Source organism: Artemia sp. Qi Xiang Cuo, chromosome 6 (genome assembly GCF_049724085.1).
Source record: "Artemia sp. Qi Xiang Cuo chromosome 6, ASM4972408v1, whole genome shotgun sequence".
NCBI lineage: Eukaryota > Metazoa > Arthropoda > Branchiopoda > Anostraca > Artemiidae > Artemia > Artemia sp. Qi Xiang Cuo.
The window spans coordinates 38,688,737-38,716,055 of record NC_142799.1 but is presented as its reverse complement, the minus strand read 5'-3'; the positions used below and the strand labels follow the sequence as shown (position 1 = coordinate 38,716,055).

The window sequence follows — 27,319 nt, the reverse complement described above, 5'->3', positions numbered from 1 at the left end:
AGGATTGTGAAGAAACGTTACAAGCCAAAGAGGTACAACGATGCAGATCTGTTTTCATACAATAACAAGGGTCTGTTTGTGTAGTTGGTTAATTATCCTATGAGAATAGTTGTTTTACTATAAGTCCTATAGTAATAGTTTGCAATAACAACTGTTTAATAGTCCTATAAGCAGAGTTGTTTTACTGGCAAAAATAATTAGCTAGACTTAATGTAGAGGCTGTATTACGATTAGTTTGGTGTTGAGGCCAGTGATTTTTTTTGCTTATAAATTAAGAACCTGTCTTTGTGTATTGGATGTTTAATTTAATATTCTAAGACTCATAATTTTCTTCTCTCTCTCTCTCTCTCTCTCTCTCTCTCTCTCTCTTTTTTTTTTTTATTTATATTCTTAATTTTGACTTAAGCCCTTTGATTTGTTTTCCTTCTTTTAGAGGCCCAAAAGGAGTTTGGACACTAGAAGAAAAAGGAGAGAAGCCTGATATTAACATATCTTTTAACGAAGTAAGTCTTTAAACAAGATGACAAAATACAGGCTATGGTAGGATTATATTTAACCAGCCAGTTTTTTCAAATGTTTGTTTAGAAAAGTAATTTTTTTTTTTTTTTTTTTTTTTTGCTTGCTTTAATTTAAGGGTCTGGCCTTCAGCCATTATGTGATACTATATTATTTTTTTTTGCTATGGTGATTTCCAAGACTTATATAGCCGGCAGCAAAGTTTTTGATCTCAAATAGTTTAGTTGTTCATTGAGCGTGAAGAGAAGCAGACAGAAATATAGATGCAAGGAAAAGTTTTTCTATATTTTCTGCAGTTCCCTTCAAGCTTTTCTACTCCAATCGAGAGCTTATGTCTTTTGCCTCCACGTGGTGCTTGTTTTTTCAGCAATAATTTTCAAGGTTTACATTGCATACAGCAATACCCTTTGTTCCAAGATTGTTTTCAAAAATCTCATGTGCCGAGTTTGAATAATTTCAAAGTATGATGGGAAAAGCACTAAAATGGCATTTAAAAGAAAGGGAATAAGTAGATGATATTGAATCTGTAGAAGTGCTTGTTCTGAATAGGGAATTAAAACTAGTAGATTGCCTTTAAAAAAAACTCAAAGGACTGATGATGCTACTTATCTTAAGTGCAAGACTTATTCAGTCATGAATGCTATTGCACATGTCATTAAACTTTGCGCACGAGCTAAGCATATATAATATTGAACACAAAAACTGGAAGATGAAAATTTATTTTTACAGCCATTCTTACAGCTCGTTGTGAGAATTGTATTTTAATCGCAAATTATGGATCTGTTCTTTAGGTGGAAATAAAATAATCATATAAAAGTATAGGGTGGTCAGGGGGAGAGCAAGGAGTATAAAGCTCTGATAGAAGATGGTAAACTTACCTCATCCTCCCCCTCTCCCACATCTAGGAAGAATTAATAGCTATGTCCCTGCATAAAAGATGTTAACATCCGGGTTGCAGCGGTAGCTAGCAACCTAGTAAGAGACGATCATGTCCAATGTTAAGAAATATAAAACCCATAGCTCCTAAAAAAAAGAGTCAGATCAAAACAAAAAGTACGCCATTAGAACCGCCTTGTCCAAAACCCCTGTATAGGAAACTTTCTGTCCCTTGGCTTGAACAGTAATGGAAATATATTGGCTTGAAAATCAAGAAAAGTGGTAGCTACTACAGCATTCTGCCTAAACGGCATATTTTTTTTTTTCGTTTTTTTTTTTATTTTCCACAGATAGCTTGGCACTGGAACATCGTAGAGAGTTGTTCAATGGCTCATTTTAAATATATAATAGGATCAAGCACTGGTGCCTGCAAATTTGTTTTTTTTTGGGGGAGGGGGGGAGGGGTTAAAAGTTAATCATATAGGATAAGGATCAAAGAATGTATGATATTTTACAGAAAAAAGGTCATGTTTTGTGAATATGACAACATTTTGGGCTTATTTTTGGCTGTTTTTTTATTGTCATCTAGAGGGGGGGCTGAATTGTTCCCTTGAGGGTTTCTTTCCTGGCACTTTTCAGTTCGACCATTTTAGTTTATTTATTTATTAGTCCAACTAGTGGCTAGTAGTAACAATAATAATGGACAATAAGAATAGTAATAATAATAGCCATCTTTATTTATTACTTACTTACATCCAAAAAGATAATTAATGGTATAAAAGCATAATAAAAAGGGTAAGTAACTGACTGTAGCAAGTAACTTAAAAGCTAAACTCAATTAAAATTTATTTCAAAATTTTCAGGAATTTTTTTTAGTTTTAAAGACCACCACAAAATTGTTACTAAGACAACATAAATATGTATGCAGTTTACATAACAACACAATATCATATAGTTTACATAATTTTTCGCAATTATTTCTTGAGTTCGTTCTTTACTAAATATTTTGAAATTTCAGTTAGTATGGTCTATAGTTCGTTCTTTATACCTTTCTCTCATTTTTTAGTTTTGTGATATTTTTCTTTTTTTCTTTTTAGGTAGAGATGAGATACTACCTTTTTGCTTTTTCTGCATATGTGTTTTTTTTAAACCAAATAAAATTTGAAGTTCTTCTTCATATATTAAATAATCTTTCAAATGTTCAGGAATATTAAAACCTTCAACATTATAACATACTTGGACATGGCTTGCATCTTTTCTTACCAAATTGCTGTAATTGATTTCAGCGCATTAGAGTTTCTAAAGGCAAGGTTACATAGTCTCGAATATCACTTCCTACTTAGTGTCACGTCCAAATTCCGTTCTTTTACTAGCTAGGTAAGCACTGAAAGATAATACTTTTCATAATTGAATCGACAGGAAAAATTTAATGTATTTGTGTTGGCTTCATTTGAAATAAATAGCCTACAAACAGCAACTTTCCCTGCCATGAGAAGCCCAATGTAACACTGTATCATGGTTGCAAGAATCGGAAGCATTTGTCAAAATTTTCATAAAAATAATTAAATATTTTTGGGATTCAAATATATCAGAGTATTAAAATTTTAGGTAAAGCAAAGCTGTATAAAAATTTTGAGCAAAATCGGATTAGAGGAAGGGGTCAAAATAAGTATATCGAATTTTGATTAGCGACAGAATCAGTAAGTTGTGTAAAACGTGGTGAAATATGAAAGGACATTAAGCAATGAAGAATGTCAGTGAAACGCAGATAAAACTGTGGTGAGTAAATAAGTGAAATAGATTACCTCCGACAGCTTATTGTACAGGCCAGTCAGCTTCTTAATTGGTATTAGGCAGTTGTTTGCTATTTTGTGTTTTAATACCAAAGAGAAAGATGCAGAAGGAATTTATAAAAACGACAATAAGAAAATCGGATATCACCAAAATCTTTTCTCTGAAAAATAGGGTAAATCTCGAAAGATAAAGAACAATGATCGTAAAAGGTAGAAAAAAGCATACCAAGGGCAACATAATTGTATTTTCCTTGATTGGTATTAATGGTAGATAAGTAATGTGGATCACCCCAGCATCATGGACAGCATGCTTCCAAATAGTTGTAAGATTTTTATGAGGCCAATTTCCAACCACCGAATCCAGACTAGTAGAGAAAGGAATATAAAGCGAAAGATACTCGTATTTATCAACATCAAACGAAATACCTATTTTAGTACAAGAAAAAGAAACTTTATAAGCAATCCTCAAGAGATGAAGGTTAGACCAACTAATAAAAAAAAAGAATGTCGCCATAGCAAGGTGGGAGACCTTAATCAAAGGATTTAAATACATAGAAGAAGTATTCTACAGTAGGGTGTGCGTCAGTGCATACCTTACTGTATGCACTGACGAACAAAAACATATGAAGAAGATTTCAATTTGGAGATGGGAATTATCAGAACACAATTTTGGAAGAAAAAAAAACAAAAGGATCAATACTGCGACTATAAAAAGAAAAATGAGCCCAGGTGTTTACTATACAATCAAAAGCCTTAGAAGGATCGGGATTATAGATACAAAGAGTATACTCTTAACCAAAACATCTTTAGGAAAGAAAGTAAGAGCGTGGTGAGTGTGCTGGCACCCAGGCCTTCCCTAAAAATCAGGCTGATCTTCCTCAAAATTGGAATTCTTACTTCAGAAGGGAAGTAAAATGTGTCCAAAGATTTTCTTAGCATTATTAAAATCATGAAAGGCCTTTAACAGGTAAGCTCTGGAAAAAGTTCCAAAACTTCCAGTAGCAGAATTCCAAAAACTGCCAAATCTGCCTATAATTTCAGTAGGCCAAGGAAACTGCCAAGTAGCATTGCTGCTATGCTACCCCACTTTTTCCACGGCGGATCTTTAAGAAGAACATTCTAATGGACAAATAATTTCATTCAGGAATGGAAGAAGCCTTTTCTGAAGAACATCAATGAAAAAATGTACTGCTGAAATGTTTTTTTTTTTTTATTGCAAAACATATTCAAATTTATCAAAAACTCCCGATTTATCAAAAACGAAAGCCACTTTATTTTTAAGATTTGAGTATAGTTTTGGAAAATTAACAATCGGCTGTTTTAACATGGTCGTCCACAGCAATGAGAGGTCAGGATATTTTGTTTATGTTTTTACTTGTTATTTGGCTTTGATACAGTTGAGGGTGAGACAAAGTCAGTTTTCAAACTGAACGTGTGAATTTTTTGAGGCCAGAAATGTCAGTGTGGCAGTTTTCAGAAAAAAAACTGTGTTGCCGATTTCGGGGAAAATAAACACATATACACAATTATTTCTCGTTTAATTAATTAAAAAAGGCACATAATATTAACAAAAGAGGTTTCATTGGGAATGTTTGATGCTTCCTTCCACACATTAATATATGTTCGTCGGTTATTTTCAGGTGGTAGCGGAACTTTTAAGCTACGTTATCGTTTAACACGAGAAAATGCCCCGTACAGTATACCGCGATAAAAACAGGTGTACGGAGATCGACGCCAACAAATTTGGAAGTTAGCCCTTGGGATTTATGTATTGTCATAGCAAATATCGGTCGAAGTGGAAATTGATGTCACTGTACATCCAATGAGTTGAATTTATCTCTCTCTCTCTCTCTCTCTCTCTCTCTCTCTCTCTGTCTCTCTCTCTCTCTCTCTCTCTATCTTTCTCTCTCTCTCTCTCTCTCTCTTTCTCTCTCTCTCTCTCTCTCTCTCTCTCTCTGTCTTTTTCGTATGATTAGCCTTGGAATTATATTCTCTCATACGAATTTTGGGCTTGAGCCTATGGGTGTATTATATTTCATCTAACTCGCCTGTATTTTTCGAAAGACTTTTTGAAATACTTTTGAAAAATATGTATGCTCTTTGCCCAGTCGTTCCCAGATCTAACTTGAGAAATGTATTTAAGGCTAAACCAACAAAAACTCACATGGCGCTGGTAGCCTTGGCAAGGGCTGGAAGAGTTCATCATGTGATTAGCCAGAATATTGATGGTCTTCACCTTCGTTCAGGTCTTGAGCGTAAATTCCTATCTGAAGTTCATGGTAATATGTTCGTTGACAGGTGTAGTAGGTGCAACAGGTAATTAAAATGTAGTTTTACATATTTTCAACTTGTTTGCAAACTAGAGTGGGAAAAGAAAAGGATACTACTGAAATTTTTATTTCAACTTTGTTTGTCGGATTATTTAGTAAACGGCAATTAAAAGTGAAAGTTTGGTTTATCAGGTTAGTACTTCATTGAAAATAAGCCTGTTTAGAAGCCAAATGGATCATGCGTATTAAACAAGTAACAGAAAATTCAGAATGGGTTAGTTGCTTGTTTTGAACTTATGACACCACTCGTTTGGTCAAGAAATTATTCAAGTTGATTTGAATTTGCATCCGTGACTGAGTATGGAGAATTTACTTAAGTACATTTTAGTGTAAAATCGGTTTAACTAGCTCCTCAAAAACCTATTAAATATTTAATAGCCAAAATCATTTTGACATTTTGTAGCATCAACTAATTTTGTTTTGTACCCTGGTGAATATGCTAGGATAGCTGTCAATAATTTTTTTTTTGTTACTAATATTTCGAAATATGTAAGTAGTGTTTTTGTGAACCGTTCAGTTGGTGAACGCTCGGCCATAAACAATCAGGGTTCCTTTTTTAAAGGTCAACAGCTTTATTTATGAAACCTCATGTGAGTTCAAAGAAAGTTTAAAAAACATTTTGAAGACTATTATAGATTTGAGAGTTGAATTTAAGAGTGTTATGTAAGTTAAGAAATGAATATCTATGAAATGCTGGATTTTGTAACTTACGACCTTAAGCCAGGCTCGTGCATGAATAAATATCAGAGAGAAGGCCTAATTTGTTAAAATTGGTCAGTTATTTGTATGAAAATACCTGAAAAACCATAAGATTTGGGGGCTTAGCCTTTGTGCCGATTCTTTTTATTCGCTTGTTGATGCGGATTATTCATTTATACTGATTTTTTCTTTGTGGATTTCATTCTAATTTCTAGTGCTTAATTTTCTATTTGTAATATTTCAGGAACTGTGCCAAAAAAATTATGCCAAACTGCTTAGGATAGATTAGTGTTAGCAATGACTGTTTGTCTTTACTTTGTCTATTCCACATTGCTTCTGGTCTATCTTGAATCACAGATTAAGGACTACAACACCTTTGTGGGTCTTAGGCTATATGTGACCAAAGATAGAAATAAAGTAAAAGTGTCTTTCAGTTGCCCTCAGGTCGCCTATGGCAGTCGTAGTAGTACCGTTTTTCGATACAATAGAAAGCCCCGTCTCTGTTAAGACAATAGAGGTGCGTCATATGGGTCTTCACTATACTGTTGCAGCTACACTGTATTTGGCTGTGAGCAATCGCAGTCAGTATAGCCAGGATTCTACTGCAGGGAGGGTCCTACAGTTATAGCTGTTGTATAACAGAAAATTGCTTATTTTGACATCGGGGGCGGGGGGCCTGACAAAGGTACTAATAAAAGTGGTCCTAGCCTACATGCTAGTACTTAAAACATGAAGGGTAATCTAGAAAAACTGGCTATTAAAGAGGACTTGTGTAAGTTTGTAAAGATGCTAAGTGTAATATGAAATTATAAGACAAAATATTAATTAAACAATTACGACTAATATAGAAATGGGATTAAGAAACGGCTAGCTGTGTGTGGAAAGTGTAAATGCCCAAAAAAGCTAAAGCTTTTTAAAGGCTTTTTTAACATTTTCGTGAAAAACGCTCCGAGTGCTACCAACTGCAAGAGAAGACTTTAAATGTGGTCTTTTGCGGGAGTAAATCAAAAGAGATAATTGAATAGAATTTTGCTGTGAAGGTTATTTCTCTTTAATCATTTAGAGAAAAGTAGATGGGGATAATAAAGTAGATGGGGATAATAAATCTGTTTGTGATACAGGAAATGTGATAATAAAGTGATTACCTAGTAAAGGTGCTGTATTTTTATTTAGTGTTTTCGTTTTGTTTTTATTTTTTTAAGTTTGTATCTGTATTTTATTTAGGGAGTGGGTAAGAAAGTCGTGTGTAACGACAGTTGGACAGAAAGAAATCGGGAAACGATGCACAGGTAAAAAATCAAACAATTTGGCTTGTAGAGGTGTACTCAGAGATACTATACTCGATTGGGAGCACGAATTACCTGAGTTGGACTTGCGCCAGGCTGATCTTCATGCAAGGTATTCCTCAATTACTATTTCATCAGTATTGGTAACTTAAGTAAACTTGATTATTCAGAAAGTACCTGCCCACAGGGGCAATTCCTATTCCCTGTGATAGTTACTTGTGCTTATACTCCTGTGGGACAGACACAGTCACCCTACTTGTCAGCGAGAAGACTCTAAAACGTTATGTACCAACGTTAACTGAACTTGTGAAAGTGCTCGATCAGTTTTCAGTTGACCACCTGGTTAGTTTTACAATTCTGGTAAAGAACTTTCAAAGATAATTTGGCTAGTGAAGCAGTCAAAAATGTTTCTTTATTATTGGTTTTGCTGCAATTCAAGTTTATTTTTAATTTGTCTGTCAGTGTGCTGGTCTCTATGTTTGATGATCCAAAACAAATATTTTCAAAACTGCAATCTTTTTATTAGATAATCGTATGCATACCCTAGGTGAAGTAAATTAAAATCAGATACAAATCTGAAGTTATGATACTATTATGTTTATTCTTATGTTTGACAAATTGAATAATTTTTTTCTTTTTCTAATTAACCCAGAGAACGTTGACTCTTCCTAAAGTTTATTTAATTTCGACCGTTCCCACTTTTTTATTATTATTATTAAGACCGTTCCCACTTCTTTATTAAGCTCAAACTTGTTTGGGGTTGAGCGTTCAAAATTTCTTTATCTTCTCCGTGATTGCTAATATATAATGTCTAGGCCCGTTTCATTTAATTAAACTATGATAAACAATATTTAATCTGTTTTCTCCCTCGTCTCTGTTTTTATAATATTCCCCCTAGAGACTAATTATATGATTTCTCTGTTACTTTGTTATAGCCCAGCCGAATTATCAGTTATTTTTGTTTGATCAAACATTATGATGTGGTGGGAAATAAATGTTCTGTTGCTGCTGATTTGGGAAATTCTGGTGTTTTATTGCGTCTTTTGGAAGGGATCTATAGCAGTTACTCCTGCTGGGTCTTGTCTATGTTCTAATAAGTACCTTATTTTCCTAATCACCTAAAGAATTACAAAAGCATAAATAAACCATCGAATTCAGTGAAAAATTTTCTGGTAATTGCTAACTCGATTAACCCCTGTCTAGTTTTTGTTTCATAGTTTCTTTGGGTGTTTTTGGATTAATTAAAAAAACACTTTCCGAAAAATAAGTTTTCCAAAGAAAAGCCAAACTTAAGCTCAGCAGATACAAATACTAAAACCTAAAAGTCTAAAACCTACTGCGTCATTGGCGCTTTACTGAAAACCAATTTTATGACAAATATTTTCTTTTGTACTTAATATTGAAAATAAACATTAAAATTATATTAATATTTTGAACTGTTGAGTTTTCAGGGATTAATATCGCTATACTTTAAATATTCAGTTTATCTTATTAGCTCTTTTTAAAGTTGTTAAAGACAAATATAGTTTCACTACAAACAAGTGTTTGGATACTGCCTCCTTTCCTAAATGTAAGTAAAAACCAAAAGCCTACTGCGTCATTGCCGCTTAACGGAAAACGGATTATATTGCAGATATTTTCTTTTCCAGTTCTTAAGGCATTGAAAATTAAAATACAATTACAGTGAAATAAATGCTTGAACTGATGGATCTGTCAAATATTAATATCATTAAACGTCAATAATTTAGTTTGATTCTATTTATACTTTCTAAGATAGTCCAAAATGTATATTAGTTTTCAGCATAGGGTCAATGATGCAGTAAATTGTAGACTTTGACAGTGAGAGAAGGAGACCATACCCAAACTCTTGCTTGCACTGATTTTTTTTCGTTTCAAGCTTGATTTGCATACTCAATTCAATTTTCACTCTTTCTAAGATTTATTTATTCATTTACATTAACATCTATTGTATGGTTGTTTGCAATGATTCTTTTTTACTTTCTATTCGTTTTAAGTCTCATTTATACTTCAATAAGAAAATATTTTTTTCGTCTTAAGCTTGATTTTCATACTCAATCTAAGCATAAATCTCTATTAGATCTATTTATCCATTTATATTATTACTTGTTGTATGTTTTTGCTATGATTGTTTGTTAATTTCTGTTCGTTTTGGGTTTCATTTATTCTTTAATAGTAATTTCTGGTCGTTTTGAGTTTGAATTTTTAAACTTATTTGTATCTGCTGAGCTTAAGTTTAAAATGGCCTTTACTTTTCTTTGAAAAACCTATTTTTCGGGAAGTTTTTTTTAATTAATTTTTGTTCGTTTTTTATTGCACAAAATTTCAAGTGATTAAAAATTTCTTATTTCAAAATCAAACTTAAAAAAAAAAATCCAAGTATCAAAACTGATATCAAAGTAACAATATCAAGGTGAAAAAATGGGTTTTTGTCATCTTCGGAGTTTTTATTATCTGATGTTTGAGCTATTGTTGACAAAATTGCTATCTCAAAATTTTTATTGGATGGGTTTTGGGTAAAAGGGCGTGGGGGACTAGATTAAGCTTCGGTCTCTTTTGACTCTTTAAAAGTGGACTAGAACTTCCTATTTTCAATCAAATGAGCCCTCTCTGAAGTTTATACCAGTATCCCTTCTATAAGACCCATATATATCCCCAGAGTATAACGTACAACGCCTGTCCCTAGGCCCTGGGGGGATGTTTCGACAAAGGAGTTTTTCTTATCTGATATTTGAACTATTTTTAACGAAATGACCTTACGTAAAGGAGTTTCTGTTATATGGTACTTGAACAATTTTTAACAAAACGGTTACCTCAAATTTTTTTCAGATGTATTTGGGGAAAAAGGGCTTGGGAGGGGGCCAGTTGCCCTCTGATATATGCCCCCAGGGCATAACTTAGAACGCCTACCCCCGGACCCTGGGGGGGGGCTGTGTCGACACCGGAGTTTTTACGTTATCAGAACTTTGAACTATTTTTAACAAAATGTCTATCTCATAATTTTTATCTGATTTATCTGAGACGCGGAGGAGGGGGGGCTCGTTGCCCTCCTACCTCAGTTGACTCTAAAAAAGTAAAGAGAACTTTAAATTTAAAGTACCATACGACCTCCCTAAAGTATATACGAACCTTCTATCCGTAATAAATACATGCTCTCCTAGAGCATTACTTATAACGCCTGCCTCCGGGCCCTGGCGGGTTCCGTCTACACAGGAATTTTTCTTATCTGACCTTTGAACTATTTTTAATGAAATGGCTATTATAAAAAAATTATCGGATGGTTTTGGGGAAAAAAGGGTGTGTGGGGGGGGGGGGCTAGTTTCCATCGGATATCTTGTGAATATAGAAAAGTGAGTAAGAAGCGTCAACTTTCAATTAAAAAAACCCCCTCTGAATTTTACACAAGCATCTTTTTCATAAGAATCAAATACGCCCCCAGGATAACACTTAAAACGCCTATCCCCCGGGCCCTGGGGGGCGTTTTTGTTATCTGATTTTTTGAACAATTTCCAGAACACTTGCTTATCTCAAAATTTGTAGCGGACGGGTTTTGGGGAAAAAAGAGTGTGGGGAGGGGCTAGTTTAACTCTTTTGACTCTTAAAAAGTTAACCAGAACCTTCAATTTCCAATCAAATGAGCCCTCTATGAAGTTTATACGAGCATCCTTTTCATAAGAACCATATGTGCCCTTAGGGCATAACTTAGAACGCCTTCTCCTGTGCCCTGGGGGGTTCTATTGACACCTGATTTTTTCTTATTAACAAAATGTCTTTCTCAAAATTTCATCAGATGAATTTTGAAAAAGAAGGCGTGGGGGGGGGCATAGCTGCCCTCGGATCTCTTTTGACTATTAAAAAGTGAGCTCGAACTTTCTATGTCCAATCAAATGAGCCCTCTCTGAAGTTTATACAAGCATCCCTTTCATACGAACAATATGGGCCTGTTTTCGTTAAAACTACGTAGGTCTATTGTGATGCTTAGATTTTGGTTGAAGCTCATTAGGTGTAATGAAGATAGACTAGTAAGAGCTGCTTATTATCAGATGTTGAGTTATGGTTCGAAAACGTCGTGGCCATCCCAAATTAGGTCATTACTAGACAGAGTGGGAATGCCTTACTTATGGAATGACGGTCTTGGCTCCCGTGATCTACCGACAAATTTAGTAAGCCAGGTACGATTTATCTTTGAGGGTCAAGAAATTCAGTATTGGCAAGGGCTGGTTTTAAATTCTGCTGCATTGTATCATTATAATCAGGTTAAACCTAGTTTTGGAGAGGAAATTTATTTTAAATTTAATTTACCGGCTATGATCTTATGTCGATGGATTCAGCTTAGGGCGAATTGCCTTCCAATCCAGAGCAGGCAATTGGTGTTCGACAGGGGGATAGTACATCCTGATGGTCGGTATGTATGTCCTCTTTGTAGGGATGAGGACGAAGATTTGGGCCATTTTCTCCGAAAGTGCCCGGTGCTCTCTGATTTAAGGGAAATTTACTTACATGGGATTGTTTTGCTGCTTCCTAAAATTTTACGAAGTAGTAATCCAACTACAATATTTCGTATTGGTGCGTACATAGAGAAGGGATTAGAAGGAAGGAAAAGTTTTTACAATTAATTATTATTAATTATATGGAATTAAACTTATTTTCTCGATAAATTACTATAAGGTATTTTTCGCTATCTATCGTGTTAATGTGTGTTTCGCAATTTGTTCTGTTGTGATTTCTTTATTTTTCATAAATTTTTGTGTGTATATGGCTCTTGGGCTTTTGAAATACACGATCTATCTATCCGGATCTATCTATATGCCCCAGGGCATAACTTACGCCGCCTGCTCCCGGGCCCTGGGGGGTTGTGATGACACCTGAGTTTTCGGTATCTGACTTCTGAGCAATTTTTGACATAATAGCTCTCTCAAATTTTTATTTGATACATTTAGGGAAAAAGGGGCGTGGGGGGGGAGGCTAGTTGCCCTCCATCCTCTTTTGACTCTAAAAAACTGAACTAGAACTTTCAATTTCCAATCGAATGAGCCATCTCTGAATTTTTTACGAGCATCCCTTCTATAAGAACCATATATTCCCCCAGGGCAGAACTTATAACACCTGCCTTCGGGCCCGGGGGGCTGTGTTCACCCCTGAGTTTTCGTTATATGGTCTTTGAACTATTTAAAAAAAATCTATCTCAAAGTTCTTATCGGATGGATTTGAGGAAAAAAGGGCGTGGAGAGGGGGGCTAGGTGCCCTCCAATCTCTTTTGGCTCTTAAAAAGTGAACCAAAACTTTCAATTTCCAATCAAATGAGCCCTTTTTGAGGTTAATACGAGCATCCCTTCCATAAGACCCTTATATGCCCCCAGGGCATAGCTTACAACGCCTGCCCCGGGCCCTGAGGAGTTTAGTTGACACCGGAGTTGTTTTTTTATATGATCTTTGATCTATTTTTAACAAAATAGCTATCTTAAAATATCTATTGGATGCATTTGGAAAAAATGGGTTTTGGGGGGGGGGGGAAGCTAGTTACCCTCCAATATCTTTTGACGCTTAAAAAGTGAACTAGAACTTTCAATTTGCAACCAAATAAGCCCTCTCTGAAGTTTATACGAGCATTTCTTCCATAAGAACCATATATGCCCCCAGGCCAAAACTAATAACCCTTGCCCCTGAAGACCTTGGGGGGAGTGTCCTCCGCAAATATATAATTTCAAGAACTTTCAACTACGTTGAACAAAATGGCTATATCGAAATTTTGATTGGATGTGTTTGGGGAAATGGTGGGCGTGGAAGGGGTGTCAGTTGCCTTAGAATCACTTTCGACTGTTAAAAAGGGGACTAGCCATTTAAATTTCCAATCGAATGAGCCCTTTCTGAAGTTTTACGACAACGTTGTCTATACAAAACCTTATATGCCCCCAGGGCATAACTTACAGCCATTTCCCTAAGGGATGTGAGGGTGTTGTCATCCTCAAAGACCTAATTTCCAGAACTTAAAACTACGTTTAATAAAATGGCTATCTCAAAATTTTGATTGGATGTGTTTGGGGAAAAGGTGGGTGTGAGAGTGTAAGTTGCCCTCCAATCACTTTCGAAAAAGGGCACTAGCCCATTGAATTTCCAATCGAATGAGCCTTTTTTGAAGTTTCAACAATAACGCCTTCTATAAAAACTTTATATTCCCCCAGGGAGTAACTTGAACCGAGTAGCCTAATGGTTGTAGAGGGGCGTCTCCCTCAAAAATTATTTATATTATAGAATCAACTACGCTGAACACAACGTTAACCTCCAACGTTTGAATGGATTTGTTCAAAGAAACGGTTGGCCTGGGGGGGGGGGGCTAGTTGCCCTCCAATCACTTTCGACTATTAAAAAAGGCACTAGCCCTTTGAATTTCCAATCGAATGAGTCCTTTTTGAAATTTCTACGACAACGCTTTCTAAAAAAACTTATATGCCCCCAGGGCATAACTTACAACCCTTGCCCTGAGGGTTGTGGGGTAGTGTCCTCCTCAAAAACATATTTTCTATTTGGAAATCAACTACGCTGAACAAAATGGCTATCTCAAAATTTTGATTGGATGTGTTTGGGGGAATGATGGGCGTGGGTGGGGGGGCTAGTTGCCCTCCAATCACTTTCGACTATTAAAAAGGGCGCTAGAACTCTCGATTTCCAATTGAATGAGCCCCCTTTGAAGTTTCTACGAACACCCCTTCCATATGAAGTGCCTTTGAAAAAAAAATAATAATAAATGAATAATAATAAAACATTGGAGCCGTATGGCCTCTGATAAAGTGTAAGTGATAGTATTGATTTTTCTTTCCTTCTCAAGAAAAGCTAATATCTTCCAACAGGGGAGATGTGCACGCGACGTATTATATTCTAGTCACTAGGACTAGAATATAGTTCTAGGTTCCAGTTCTATTATAAGGCAAGTGTATTAATATTAATAAAATATCAAATACTGAAATTTAACGTTAAAATTATGAACGATGCTCATATTGTATGGAGATTCGCATCATTCTAACCAATACCTGGTCTACAATCTTTTGACTTTACCTTAATTTCTTTTGACTCAGTTAAAGTTTAATTGTTGTTTTTTCGCATTATTATTTCTATTTATTTTTAGATCCGCCACTCTCAGTATTTGCTTTGGTACGACTCTACAAATTGTTCCTGCTGGCAATTTACCACTTTTAGCTAAGAAAAATGGAGGTCGTCTTGTCATTTGTAATCTTCAACCAACAAAACACGTAAATCTTTATTTACCTCCTCTTTTACTCTCCTCCTTTTTCCATGTTTTATTCCTACTATTTTGCTGATGTTTGTAGCTCTTTGCTCTCTTTAAATAGAATATATTTAAGAAATTGAAAGAACGACAGTAAAATTTAAGAAAACATTCCGTACAAGAGTCAGGGTGCTACGCCCACTCTCTAAGCTTCTTTACTGAAAGCATTTTACAGTGCAACAGATGCAGTCAGCTGTGGGTATTTTGTTTACCGTTGAAAAGGAAATAGATATTAAAATTCATTATTTCAGGAAAATGCGACTAAATAGGCCCTATCATCCTCCAAGCGGTGATAAGGAAATTTTTTAATAATTATCACATTCCTCTTATTGAGGAGGTGGCAGCCCCTCTCATGTATAGGATATTTTTTGTTCTTCTTCAGTTTTAGTGTTGTTCTTTACCTTCGTTTGAAAAAAAATTCTATTCGTTCTGTACATCCCGTTCAAACTAATTTAAATATTAGAAGAGCTACCGCTGGCCTGAAACCCCTGCTCTTTATGCTAAAGTCTAGCTTTTGTTTAGCAGTGCTTTCTAAAATAAGGCTCATCTGACTGTAATTGCGTCACATAATAAAAAAAAATCTTCTAAACCTCTATGCTTGAGTTCGCCGTTTTTAAAATGTTTCGTTATTTAAAAGCTAATCTCTCCAATTGAAAACACTGTTTCCGCAATTAGAAAGGATATGCCCCTCCCCCGCCACTCATATTGCGCAATCAATCGAAATATATTACTACAAATGAAGAGAGGTTGGGCTGGTACGGATCCTGTCAAGTTCTCTTTGAGTGGGGGTTGTAACCAAAAAGGGGAAGGGACGCTTAAACATTTTTCGGTGCACTGCCTGTTAGATCCGATTTTGAAACTCTCTATCTAGAGTTGTTTAGACACGTTGAGTTCCTTTACGTAATTTTCGTTGAGATTTTTTTGGAGGCATTTCCTCCATTTTTGTATAAAATCACACCAAGTTTCTTAAACTAGTAATTTTTAAGGGCAACTTTAAAATTGATCAGTTCTATGCTTGGAATCGTCAAGCTTTTTTTGTAAATATTGTAAGATTTTCAATTTTTTCTGGCACGGGTCGCTCTTTCTCTTATACACGAGGGTGTTTAGTTAAACTGTAAATATTCAACATGTTATAGATACTATTTGTAATATTGATAAACTCTAAGCCGAAGCTTAGCATAAAGAGTGGGAGTATAAGGGACGGTAGCTTAGCCATCCCCCTCCCCACGTTCACATATATGGTAGTGTTAAGTTTTAATGCTGCTCTTTACTTTCATGAAGGAAAATTTTATTTTTAAAATATATAAAAATATTTTTAAAATAAGTATATGAGAATATATGAGAAATCTCTAGCTTAACAGTTTCGTTAAAGGTCTGTTTTTAAAATTTCTGCTTCTATGGGGCGGGCTCTTCATTATGTTGCTGCTTCTACTGTAATCATGATTGGAAATTCCTTTGTCTTTTGTTTAATTCATAACCGTTTATAGTATGATATCGAGGGGTATCTTGAATATACTCTCCCCCGCCCCTAAACTTTTCGGTCTCTACACCAAAGCTTGACTTTGCATAACAACGCTTTAAGAATGATAGCCATCCCGCAAAAATGTGCAGTCTTAATTTAGTTTTTTTTTGGGGGGGGGGGGGGTGAGTCTTTAATGCAAATAAATATTTCCAGGTCGAGTCTTTCTTCAAGAGGAGGGGGCTCATCTTGAAAAGAGTTGTTTCAAAGAGACTCCTCTTGAACTGTTTGTCGTACTAGGCTAGAAAGTTTGTACATCCTTTTGAATTGAATTTTTTTTTGTCGATTTTTAATGAAATCTTTACAAAAGGAAAAGAAACTATTCAATTATGAAAAGGAAAAAAACAATAGCAATTCCCAACAGTTAACTTGAATAATAATTTAATTGCAAAAAATGTTTTACCGTTTTCTTCTCTGACACGTAGGCTAAAATAAGATTGAGTGGAGCTTAATCGGTGGTTTTGTGTAGGCGTGTCCTTTCTACTCAAACGACACTATATCACTTTATCACTATATGTCTATACTCGTTGTGTATGAGCTGCCCTAAAAATAAGAGATCAAGTTCTTGTCACCATAAGAAAAAGGAACGAATAATCTTGATAATGCTATTATTTTCTAGATTCTATCCTGGGATGTAAGTTTTAGATAATTCTTATTTGAATTTTGAACTTTTTTTCCAAAAATATCTAGGATTTTCTTTTCAGAACAGATCTTGAAACTCAAACTAATATCTATTTCTTGCATTATTTAATATTATCTCCCGACTAATTGTTTCTTTTACCAAAATACGAGCTTCTGAATTGTGAAGTCGATAACCTTCATAAAAATAACAGTAGAGAGGATTGGCAAGGAATAAAATATGGGTTTTCATCATAAAACCAGTGGGTTACCAATAATCTTGTTGGGAAATGCACCCTTTTTTCGAATATCTAAGGTATAGGAATATATTCAGTCCATTTGAGCTTTAAGCTAGTCAAATTGACTTAACAAAAACATTTATTATTAATGTCTTTTGTGGAGGGGGGAGAGAGGGCTTTAGTTTTTATTAATTGTAGCATTTTTAGAATGATGATATATATCTAAGATTTAATCAATTGGTTTAACGTTAAAAATCTGTAGAAATCATTAAGATCACTTGATAGACTTTGTTTACGAATCGCTCTTTCACTATTTGGAGTTAATTTGAAAGTCACTAATATTCTCTGTGACTTTTGACAGGACAAAAAAGCTGACCTAATCATTAACGCTTATGTGGATACAATTGCTGAAAAACTCCTGAAAATTCTTCACATTGAGCCAATTGAATATACGTCTGATCTCGATCCAAGCCAAGGTAAAGAGTCGCATGAATGGACAATCAATTCCCAAATACTCAAAGATCTAGAAACCACCCTGAAGAGGAAACGACGGCCGAAGAGGCTTCCAGCCCGATATAGGGACGCATTTATTAGCTTGGATTTCGAAGTTGAAGAAGATTTATTATGCGATAAAAAGAAGAGACAAGCAAACAGTGTGAAAATACAACGAACAAAAAAAATAAAAGTTATTGCAGAATCTCCGAAAAATGGACAGGTATGCGCTGGGGAAATAAGAGTAAAAGTGTCAAGCAGTGTTTCCAAAATTAAGATGGAACAAGAGATTTCTTCCCTATTGCCCAGTCCTCATACCGTATGTATCCCAAAGCCTAAAAAACCTACAATAAAGGACGAAATTAAAAATGAAAATTATCTTGATAAGACAGATATAAAGACTGAGGCAAATTAGTAAATTTCTATTCTCTTTAGACTCTTGAACTTGAATTTAGGCTCTACTCTCAAAACTCCAAACATTTTATTTGATCTGTTTGTAAATATATTTCAAAATTTGATTTTGTCAAAAATTTTGTATTATGCTTATAGTCTGTTAGAGTTAGTTATTTTGATGGAACCAGTTACCACTCAGTGTTGTATTGTATAAGCAATCTGTAAGACTATTAGATATTAGTGGGTTATCAACAGGATTGCTACGTGAACAAAATTGATTGTCTTGTTGTTTTTGTATGCATCTTCTTTATTGCAGTGATTCTTTTAACTACATTCGTTTTGTTGTGACATTTTTTAGTGCTTTTAACCGATAAGGTAAAGTAAGATTTGCTTCCATTGAATTAAATAAAGGCTAAAAAAATGAAAGGAGGAGGTGACAACTATAGCTTTTGTTATAAATAATTGTTACCCTTCAACATCATTTTGTATATTTCACAGTGAGGTTCTCTCTAATAAGTCGCCGTGGAAATTATTTACAAATCGGGCTAACATACTCACTTGTTAAACTGCATTAGTTTTGAACGCTTAGAGTTGACTGATATTGCTGATCAATGGCATTGTCAGTGAAAGTAGTTCAAAGTGGGCTCTCATTTCGAAATCCTTATTCTGTGACCTTCTAAATAGGTGTCATTCTTATTCCGTGCTAGGCTTTTGTTAATACCAGAAGTGGATTATCGTTTCTATTGCACTTTAGCCTTATTTGCTAATATACAGTGTCATTTTTGTCTTTAAACATACCTTCTTTTTCCACTAAAATAGAACCAGTTACCCAGAATCCACACTCACTAGAGTGGCTGGCCAAGGCTAGACTTATGAAGGTTCATGTTTTAGATGTATCGAAGCGTTTATTAAGCTGGGAAAAGTGGGTAAGTCAAAAAGCCAGGAGGTTTTCTAGAGGGGGTAAATATTGTAGGATTGTCTCGTACATACCTCATTTTGAGAAATTCCTGCGGTTCCTGAGACATTCTTTTTTACAAAGTTTATGCTTGATGGAACGCTCCCCTCTCCTCGACTACTTTTATGGGCAATTAATACTACAAACTCGTCGCAGGCTTGGATCCCGTAACTGACATGGTAGTAAAAAATCTTCCTCCAGCGCTTTGTGTTCAAAGCTTTTGTCTATAACGCTTCCCAAGAAATCTTCAGTGATCACAAGTCATTTTATAATTTCAGCATAGTAGAGATGTATCAACGCTTGCATTAAGGCGAAAAAATTGTATGAATCAAAAAGCCAGTTGGTATTTTATAAGGAAGGGGGGCAAAAACTGTAGGGATGTCTCAAACATGCATTATCTTGAAGAATTCATCCTGTTCCTGTAAAATTCTTTTTATAAAATTTAATACTTGATAGGCGGATCCCCCCTCCTGCATTACTTTGCTAGGCTACTGTTACTAAAATATTGTCACAGCATTGAGCCGCCTGTCGCTGACATAATGGTGAGCGGTTGTCCTGCGGCGCACTGTGTTGAAACATTCTGCATATGGCGCTTCCTAAGAAATCTTCAGTAATATTAAGTAGTTTTTATAATCTAATCCCAGCATGGTAAAGCATGCACCTTTTTGTTGCTATCACGTGGGCTATCAAGTATAATTGCAATCGGAACATGGTTCTTTTCCAACCGGAGGATTGTCTCATATGCTGCCAACTTTTGGCGGATGGGATCTACTGGACAATTTAAATAACCAACAGAACCTAAGAACAAAATATTTGAGGGAGCCATAGAAATCCCCTTGCATGTTCACAACAAGGACCGGTGCCTCCACCTCTCTCCTCCCAACGTTCAGATCATTATCATTTTACCCATAGTTTTTAGTATTGTCCAAATAAGTGGTCTATATTTAAGTTAGTTTAAACCGAAGTCCTTTACGTAAGCAGCCTCCAATGATTTTGGAGAAAATGCTTTGTCAGGGATAATTTCAATTCAGCATAGGGCAATTTCAATGTGTAATGGTGGGTAGGGTAAACAGTTGTCAAGGTTATCTGCTGTATTAACAGTGAAAAATTTGTATCTAGTTAGGATGCCTAATAAGTGTAGGATATTACTAACCTTTAAACTTTGTGTTGAGCTGTAATATCCAAAAAAAAACCTTTCCTTGTTTTTTACGAAAATTTCCTGTTTCCTCGTTTGTACAAAAAGTTAATGATAAAGTCTTATCTAAATTAGTAATGTTATGATAGTATCCTTCACATTTTAATTTCGTTTTGGGGCAGTGTTGGGAATATCAGAATTAATGTTTCTGATAAGTTAAAGATAGCCTACTTATAATTAATTTCTTTATAAAAAAAAATTCCTGCAGTTTCCTTTTCTTATTCAGCCTTCTGAAACGGCGTATGCGAATTCAAATATTACTATAACGTCGTCATAAAATTCCTTTGAGAAGTCGGCCAATAAGCTAAAAATTAAAAAAAAAAGTCATGGTCTTTGTAGTTTTTCCTTAAATGGATTTTTCTACTTTGAACCGAAACAAAGACGAGCCGAATGTTTGCCCATGTCTATTGCCCGTGTTTGCCCATATTTTTTAAAATAAATTTAAAATTCGGCTGCCAAAGTGAAATCCGACTTGTTCCAGATCTTATCTTTAACTTCAAAGAATAGATTACGTACATATTGTCAATAAACGTTGAAAGTGAAGAATAAGCTAAAATAGGAAAGGAGCTGGAAAGTTTTGCTGCTTCTGGAAACTTTTTTTAAAAGAATATTTTCTTAACAGTTGGAACATAGTTGAATTTCATCATGCATTTCACTGACCATGCCATTGATTGGATTCTTCTCCATATAAAGTTAAACACTTTTCAAAGAGGGGGTAAGGAGCATTTGTTAGTAGACTTATCTACCAATTCGAAATTTTATATTAAAAAGCAAATGCTATGATTGTGCAAAAGTAATGCCAAGATAAGAAATAACTCATAACTATTCAATTTGAAATAAAAAAATGGAATTTTTAATATTTGGCTTTAAGGAAAGACTCTGGACGATTCAGGTATTAGAATTATTCCCAAGGGACTGGCCAAAAGAATTTAAGAACTTCTTTTCAGCTATTTTGTAACACCAAAGCAGGGTTTTGCTTTTGCTAAATCTTATAACTTTACGAATTTTTCTTTTGACAGCAAACTCATATTTTCAACCCGTAAATCATGAGTTAATTTTTTTGGATTTGGCTCGTTTTAATGCCAAAGTCCCCAATTTTCATTTTTACCATAATTGGTTACTCCTAAGAGAATCCCGAATAAATTTTATATATGTGGTTATTTAGAACCTTCTTAGTTAACTTTAGGAACTCACTTTGCGAAGTGTGTTCGTTTCAGTACTAATTTGTAGAATTTTTTTTTTTTTAAGATTTTTTCTTTCTTTTTTTTGAAATATATCTTTGACTTAATAAACTATCCTAGAATTGTCGTTTTGGCTGTTCATTCCTGTCTCCCCCCTCTGGTTCAGTTGTGGATATCCTCTCAGGCCTTCTATGCCCCTCTGCAGTCTCCGCCCATGCTTCTTCCATAAGGCATACATCCTCCTGGATTAGGTTACTCGGAAATTTCGTGATCGTTGGAGCTAAAAGCTGTTCATACAACTGGCTGTTAGTATTCGCACTAACAATTTCTTTTAGCAAATGTTGAATCATTTATCTGAGGATAGTCCATAGTGGAAAACGAACTCTTTTCGAGAACTATTCATCCAAGAGAGTGATTTTCGATCTGAAATGGGATATTTATTTACAAATGACCGTGAAATATTGTATATGTTAAGAATTTCAGTCCTTGTAGATTTAGTGTTTAAATCGTTTGTATAATGTAGATTGAGTTCTTATTTTTGTAAGTTTTATATTTCTTTTCGTTTCTCATTAAAAACTGTTTGGTTCTTTTTTTTTAATCGAATGACTTATGCTTATGTTAAGGTCACATGGAAATGTGTCATTTCAGCAGCATGTAAGTACTTCTGTGCAGCCGACAGGGCAGTGAAAACAAATTTGGAACTGAACCGATCAATTTGTGCTATCTTCTATTATTTGGGATTTTTCGGGGAGGGGTCATATTTCGACATTTTCACGATTTTTCTACTATTTCTGAAGTTTTTTCTATAATTTTCCATTTTATTTCCGCGGACTCGAAGTTCTCCTGGGCGCGTTCCTGCACAGAAGTTTATGTTTTTCATAATTGGTTTGTTTCCTTTCTTCACTTCCAAATATGTTTGACAAAATCAAACTTTTGTTGCTAATTTTGTTTTGTCACTCCTTTAAGGCCTGAAAACATATTTTTCTTAAGGATGATTGAGGTTCTTCAGTTTTTGGTTCTTCTTTTAGATGGTATTGTTTTTCAGTTTTAAGCTATAAAACCAGAGACGAAAATTAATTATGGTCGTCGTGGCAGCTGCAATCTAGTATGGAGCTAAGCCAAAGAACCGTATTAGTTACAAGTGTAAAAATGAGTTGAATACTACTACTACTAACAACAACTCACCGCAGCACCAAGCCGCCTGAGGCAAACACAGCTACGCACGCTCTTCCTCCTTTTCACACCCTCCCAGGAAGTTTCTATTTCCTTTAAATCTTTCTTTATGACGTCCTCCCGCCCCAGACGAGGACGACCTGCTTTCCGTTTAGCCCTTGACGGTTGGCCGAAAAGAACGATATTCGGAATCTGTCATACTTCATCCGCGCAACGTGCCCTAGCCATCTCAACCTATCTCATTATAGGTCTAGAAATCGGGATTGAACCACATTTTTCGTACAGCCTACTCTTTGAAATACGGTCAGTCAGCTGGGTACCCAGAACAAGCCTTAAGCAATTTTTTTGGAAAAAATGTAGCAAATCTTCATCCACTTTTCGGAGTACCCACGCTTCAGTGCCATATTTGGCCACTGTTATCACTGTAGCTTCTATATTCTAATCTTGGTTTGCAGACCTATATTCCAATTCTTCCAAACTTTTTTTTCAACTGTGAAAAAAAAACTGACCTTTGGCTATTATACTTTTAACATCTTCATTGCTCCCACCGTCTTTACTAATACTACTACCAAGGAAAGTGGAGCTGTCCACTTGATCAATCTGTTTGTTACTTAACGTCACCTTTTCATCTTCACATATTCCTAGTCTTAGTGACTTGTTTTCTAACATTAATTTTCAAACCTATTCAAGCACCCTGAACTCGCAAAACCTCTAAAAGTTCATTCATGTTGCTCACACTTTCATCTAGGATGCTTAAATCATCAGCATAATCTAAGTCAAGGAGAGATTCTCCTCCCAATTTGATTCTGTGGTCTCCCATTGCCTTTCCTGTGCTCCTTAAGACAAAGTCCATCAAAATAATCCATATAAAGGGGGATAGAACAAAACTCTGCTTAAATCCTGATTTAATACAAAACCAGCTGCTATCCGAAAAATCAGCGGGTAAATGGGGAATTGATGCTTGGTCATGCATTCGTAATTCGAGTGATATTTTACTTTAAGTAAAATTTCACTATGTGATGCTCTCAGTAAGAAGCAGCGATTTTGGAAGGACTTCAGAATGGTTTATCTTGCCTAACCCGCTATATAAGGGACAAAAAAAGATTTGATTACTTTTTTAAATGTAAGACTTCGGGACCAGCAATAAACTATATTAAAACACCGGTTGGAGTAAAAAACTCGATCCATCTATTTCTTATTATAATATATGTTTATCCGTTCTTTTTCAAATCTTCTAAATGTCGTCTCACGGATAATCGACGACGCAAGTGTCACACGAGCAAAACTACAAGTTCTTAGGATCTATATCCACAATTCTAGGAGTTTCTATTTGACGGTCTCACCCGCACGTGTCATACAGGAGGAAGTTAATTCCAAGAAAGGTGCAATTTTCTTTAAAAAGACAGTGACAAACTAACAAATATATGAGAATACTTTTGCTATAGAGGCAACGTCCCTCCTTAGCAAGATAGAAAACTCACAAACGTAATTGAAAAAGATGATGATTACGCGATCAAAGCAACATTCAAAGAGTCTCAACATCATCAGTCCAGGCGGTTCAGCTTAGATTAGGTCTTGCTAGTTTTTTAATCTAGGGTCACGCTTATGCTTCAAGGTTTTGATTTCATACGCATGTTAAGTGCGACAAAACACGAATGTTTTGCTAACATCCGAGAATCTAAAAGATTTAAAATACGAGATAGAATGGAAAGCAGAAATGATCAGGGTTCCGACATCGTGGCTAAAATCCATAATGCATTGCTCAAAATTCGCATTGCATATCGAAACAAAACACGCGTTTTGAACTCCCCCCCCCCCCAAATGTATGTATGACTCGCAAAAATGTAATAAAAATGAATAAACAAACTTTTTATGTGTTTTTTTAAGTTTTATTGTGTAACCCCTCCCCCCGAAAAGAAATCCTTGTTTGAAACACCCTCCGAAAAAAAGTATTATTGTATTATTGTTTAGTATTATACGTATTATTGTTAATAGACACCAGACTATATGAGATTTTGCAAGTTCTTAGTGATTTTTCTTCTGTGCCTCCAGTCAAACCGTTAAATTTGAAATTTTGTTTAATTCAAAATGGTTATTTCCTGAATTTTGTTTCTGAAATTGTCAGGAAATTTAGCGTCTTGAATTTCGAAAAAAATCAAAGTGGGACTTTCTGACCATTAATTATTTCTAGATTTCAGGAAAGATAAGAAAGACAATAAAAATATATTATATAAAAAGGTAATTCAAACAATCATTACAAATCTTGAAGGACGGTGCTTATCTCACACACCGAAGATCATAACAAAACAAGAATATGCAAAGAGGCAGGATTTGTTAATGAATGAGTTAAAAAGAAATTTTACCAACAATCAAAGACCAAATATTTCGATTTCACAAACAAAAGGCTTTATCGACAGGAGGGGGGTTTAGCTTGAACCAACTTATGATGGGGGACTGGAATTTACTGTTCAACATCCAGGAGGAGGGGAAAATTTGTTGTTTTTTAATTTTTCTGTGAAAATACCAAGCCAGTGTCATTAGCGGCCACTTCTCATGTGGACAAGCCTGTATTATAACAATTGAACCACATGCAATTTACATTAACTGCCATGCTCATAGACTCAATCTTGTGTTGGGGGACTCCATTCAGAACTTGAGATGAATGGCATCTTTCTTCTCCGCTCTTCAAGAGATATGTTTTATTGTGAATAGCAATACACGCTTCTAGCTGTTTGTTAATGCTCAAAAAGCCACCGGCATAACTGTTCTTCAGGTGGAGAAATCATCTACTACAGATGGGCATACTGAAATCGATTGGTAGCAAAGTACTAAATAGATACAACTGTATTTGGCCGTTTTATCAATTACCAGAACATCTAGTGACGGGGAATTAGGAGCTCAGGCCCACGAAATTTTTGCCACAAACTTTGTCTGAGCAGCTGTGGGAGATAGACCTACCTTTCTCTAGAGCTACTGGTCTTATTACAGGTACGCGAGATAAAATTATAGACATGCAAAGTAATGATGTTTTTAATGAAATCTTTCATAAAGCAAAATAATCTTCTTGTAAGTGCAGTCTTACTGAAGAACTGGAGCACAATTCTCAAAACTCTGACTATTCGCGTAAAACACACAAAGCATGCCCAGAAAGTAGCTTCCTGTTTATGTGATTGTGCAACAGTATGGACTTTGGGAAAAAGCAATCTTGCAGAAGTGGAAGAATCAACTAAATATGTTTTAAGAAGGGATCATTTTCTCGTGACAGATAGATTGTGCTCCAAGTTTGAGAGCTGCTTCATGAATACTGTTCCACCGTTAGAGTCAATCTCTGTGATAGATGTTGATTCGCCGCACTTTATCAATACTAGCCTCTACTGGCCTTGCAAATGGATCTCGTGAGAAGATAATCATTAGCCAATAAGCCAAAAGATTTTTTTGAATTTCGCGATTGTCTGAAAGCAATATGCAAATCTTCATTTCTCTGTCTATCACAATGGCTAGTAATAAGAGATTCTTTTCTACACTAGGCCTGATTAAAATCTATTTAAGATCAACAGCGACAGAAAGCTCAGTGATCTGATGTTGATATTTAGTGAAAAGGCTCTTGTAAAATTGTTGGATTTCAATGCTATGGTTAATATTTTTAGAAAAATGAAACCTTGACCGCTCCCAGTGTAGAAGTAAAACTGTGAATTACTTTCCAACTTAAGTAATCTCTGTATTCATTAAGCACTTTTAAATTGGTTCTTACTATCATTAGTCGATTTTGGGAGAGACCTGTGCTAACCACTGTGAAGAAACAGTTGATCTTCAACAACTGTGAGCCAGACCGTTTAGGGGTCCGCAGTGGTTGCTTAGCCCCCCCTTAGCTCAGAATCAAATGACGCCACTGGATAAGCCTATAGTGTACAAAAGTAATGGGCTATTGGATTTTTCTTATCTATACAGTGCAACAAACAGTTTGAACATGTTCATCTTCTTTCTTTGAAATTAGTGGTTAACTGTGATGCGGAAGTTAATTTTAACTGGGCTCATTCATGCATAGCACAAAAGAACATTTATATTACAAAAATCGGAAGCGAGGTACCTTCCATTAAGTTGAGGGAGACCATCAATGACACTTCTTAATAAATTTTGTTTTTCATAGGCATTTTATATATATATATATATATATATATATATATATATATATATATATATATATATATATATATATATATATATATATATATATATATATATATATATATATATATATATATATATATATATATATATATATATATATATATATATATATATATATATATATATATATATATATATATATATATATATATATATATATATATATATATATATATATATATATATATATATATATATATATATATATATATATATATATATATATATATATATATATATATATATATATATTGTTTAGAGGTAATTACTTGGGTAAAAAAAAGGACCGTCATCCTAATCCAGCAATTGAGATAAATGTGCACTTGAACAAGGTCTTAACCTTACTCATCTACCTAGTCACCCAGGACAAAACAGTATAACCAAACCGTCAACCAAATCAACATGTCCAAATCCATGCAAAATCGTCATTAATAAATGTAAGCCGTTGTAAATTTACAAGCAAAGGCACCTTAAATCTAGCGAAATATTTCCAAGTAGTAACCTTTCATTAGGACTCATCAGAAGAATACCACCTGCCTTAAAGGGTTTCGAGGCTTTACTTTCTT

General features: G+C 34.9%; 1 protein-coding gene across 1 annotated transcript in view; it reads left to right on the top strand.

Annotated features, from left to right (window-relative positions):
* Sirt6 (sirtuin 6) overlaps positions 1-21,976 on the top strand; it is a 43,051-nt gene extending 21,075 nt beyond the window's left edge. The window contains exons 3-7 of the mRNA XM_089090716.1: positions 434-503; positions 5,329-5,501; positions 7,439-7,612; positions 14,642-14,765; positions 17,538-21,976. Coding sequence (XP_088946842.1) covers positions 434-503; positions 5,329-5,501; positions 7,439-7,612; positions 14,642-14,765; positions 17,538-18,083 — 1,087 coding nt within the window. The 3' untranslated portion in view covers positions 18,084-21,976. The remainder of the gene's footprint in view (positions 1-433; positions 504-5,328; positions 5,502-7,438; positions 7,613-14,641; positions 14,766-17,537) is intronic.
* Positions 21,977-27,319: the final 5,343 nt, after the last annotated feature.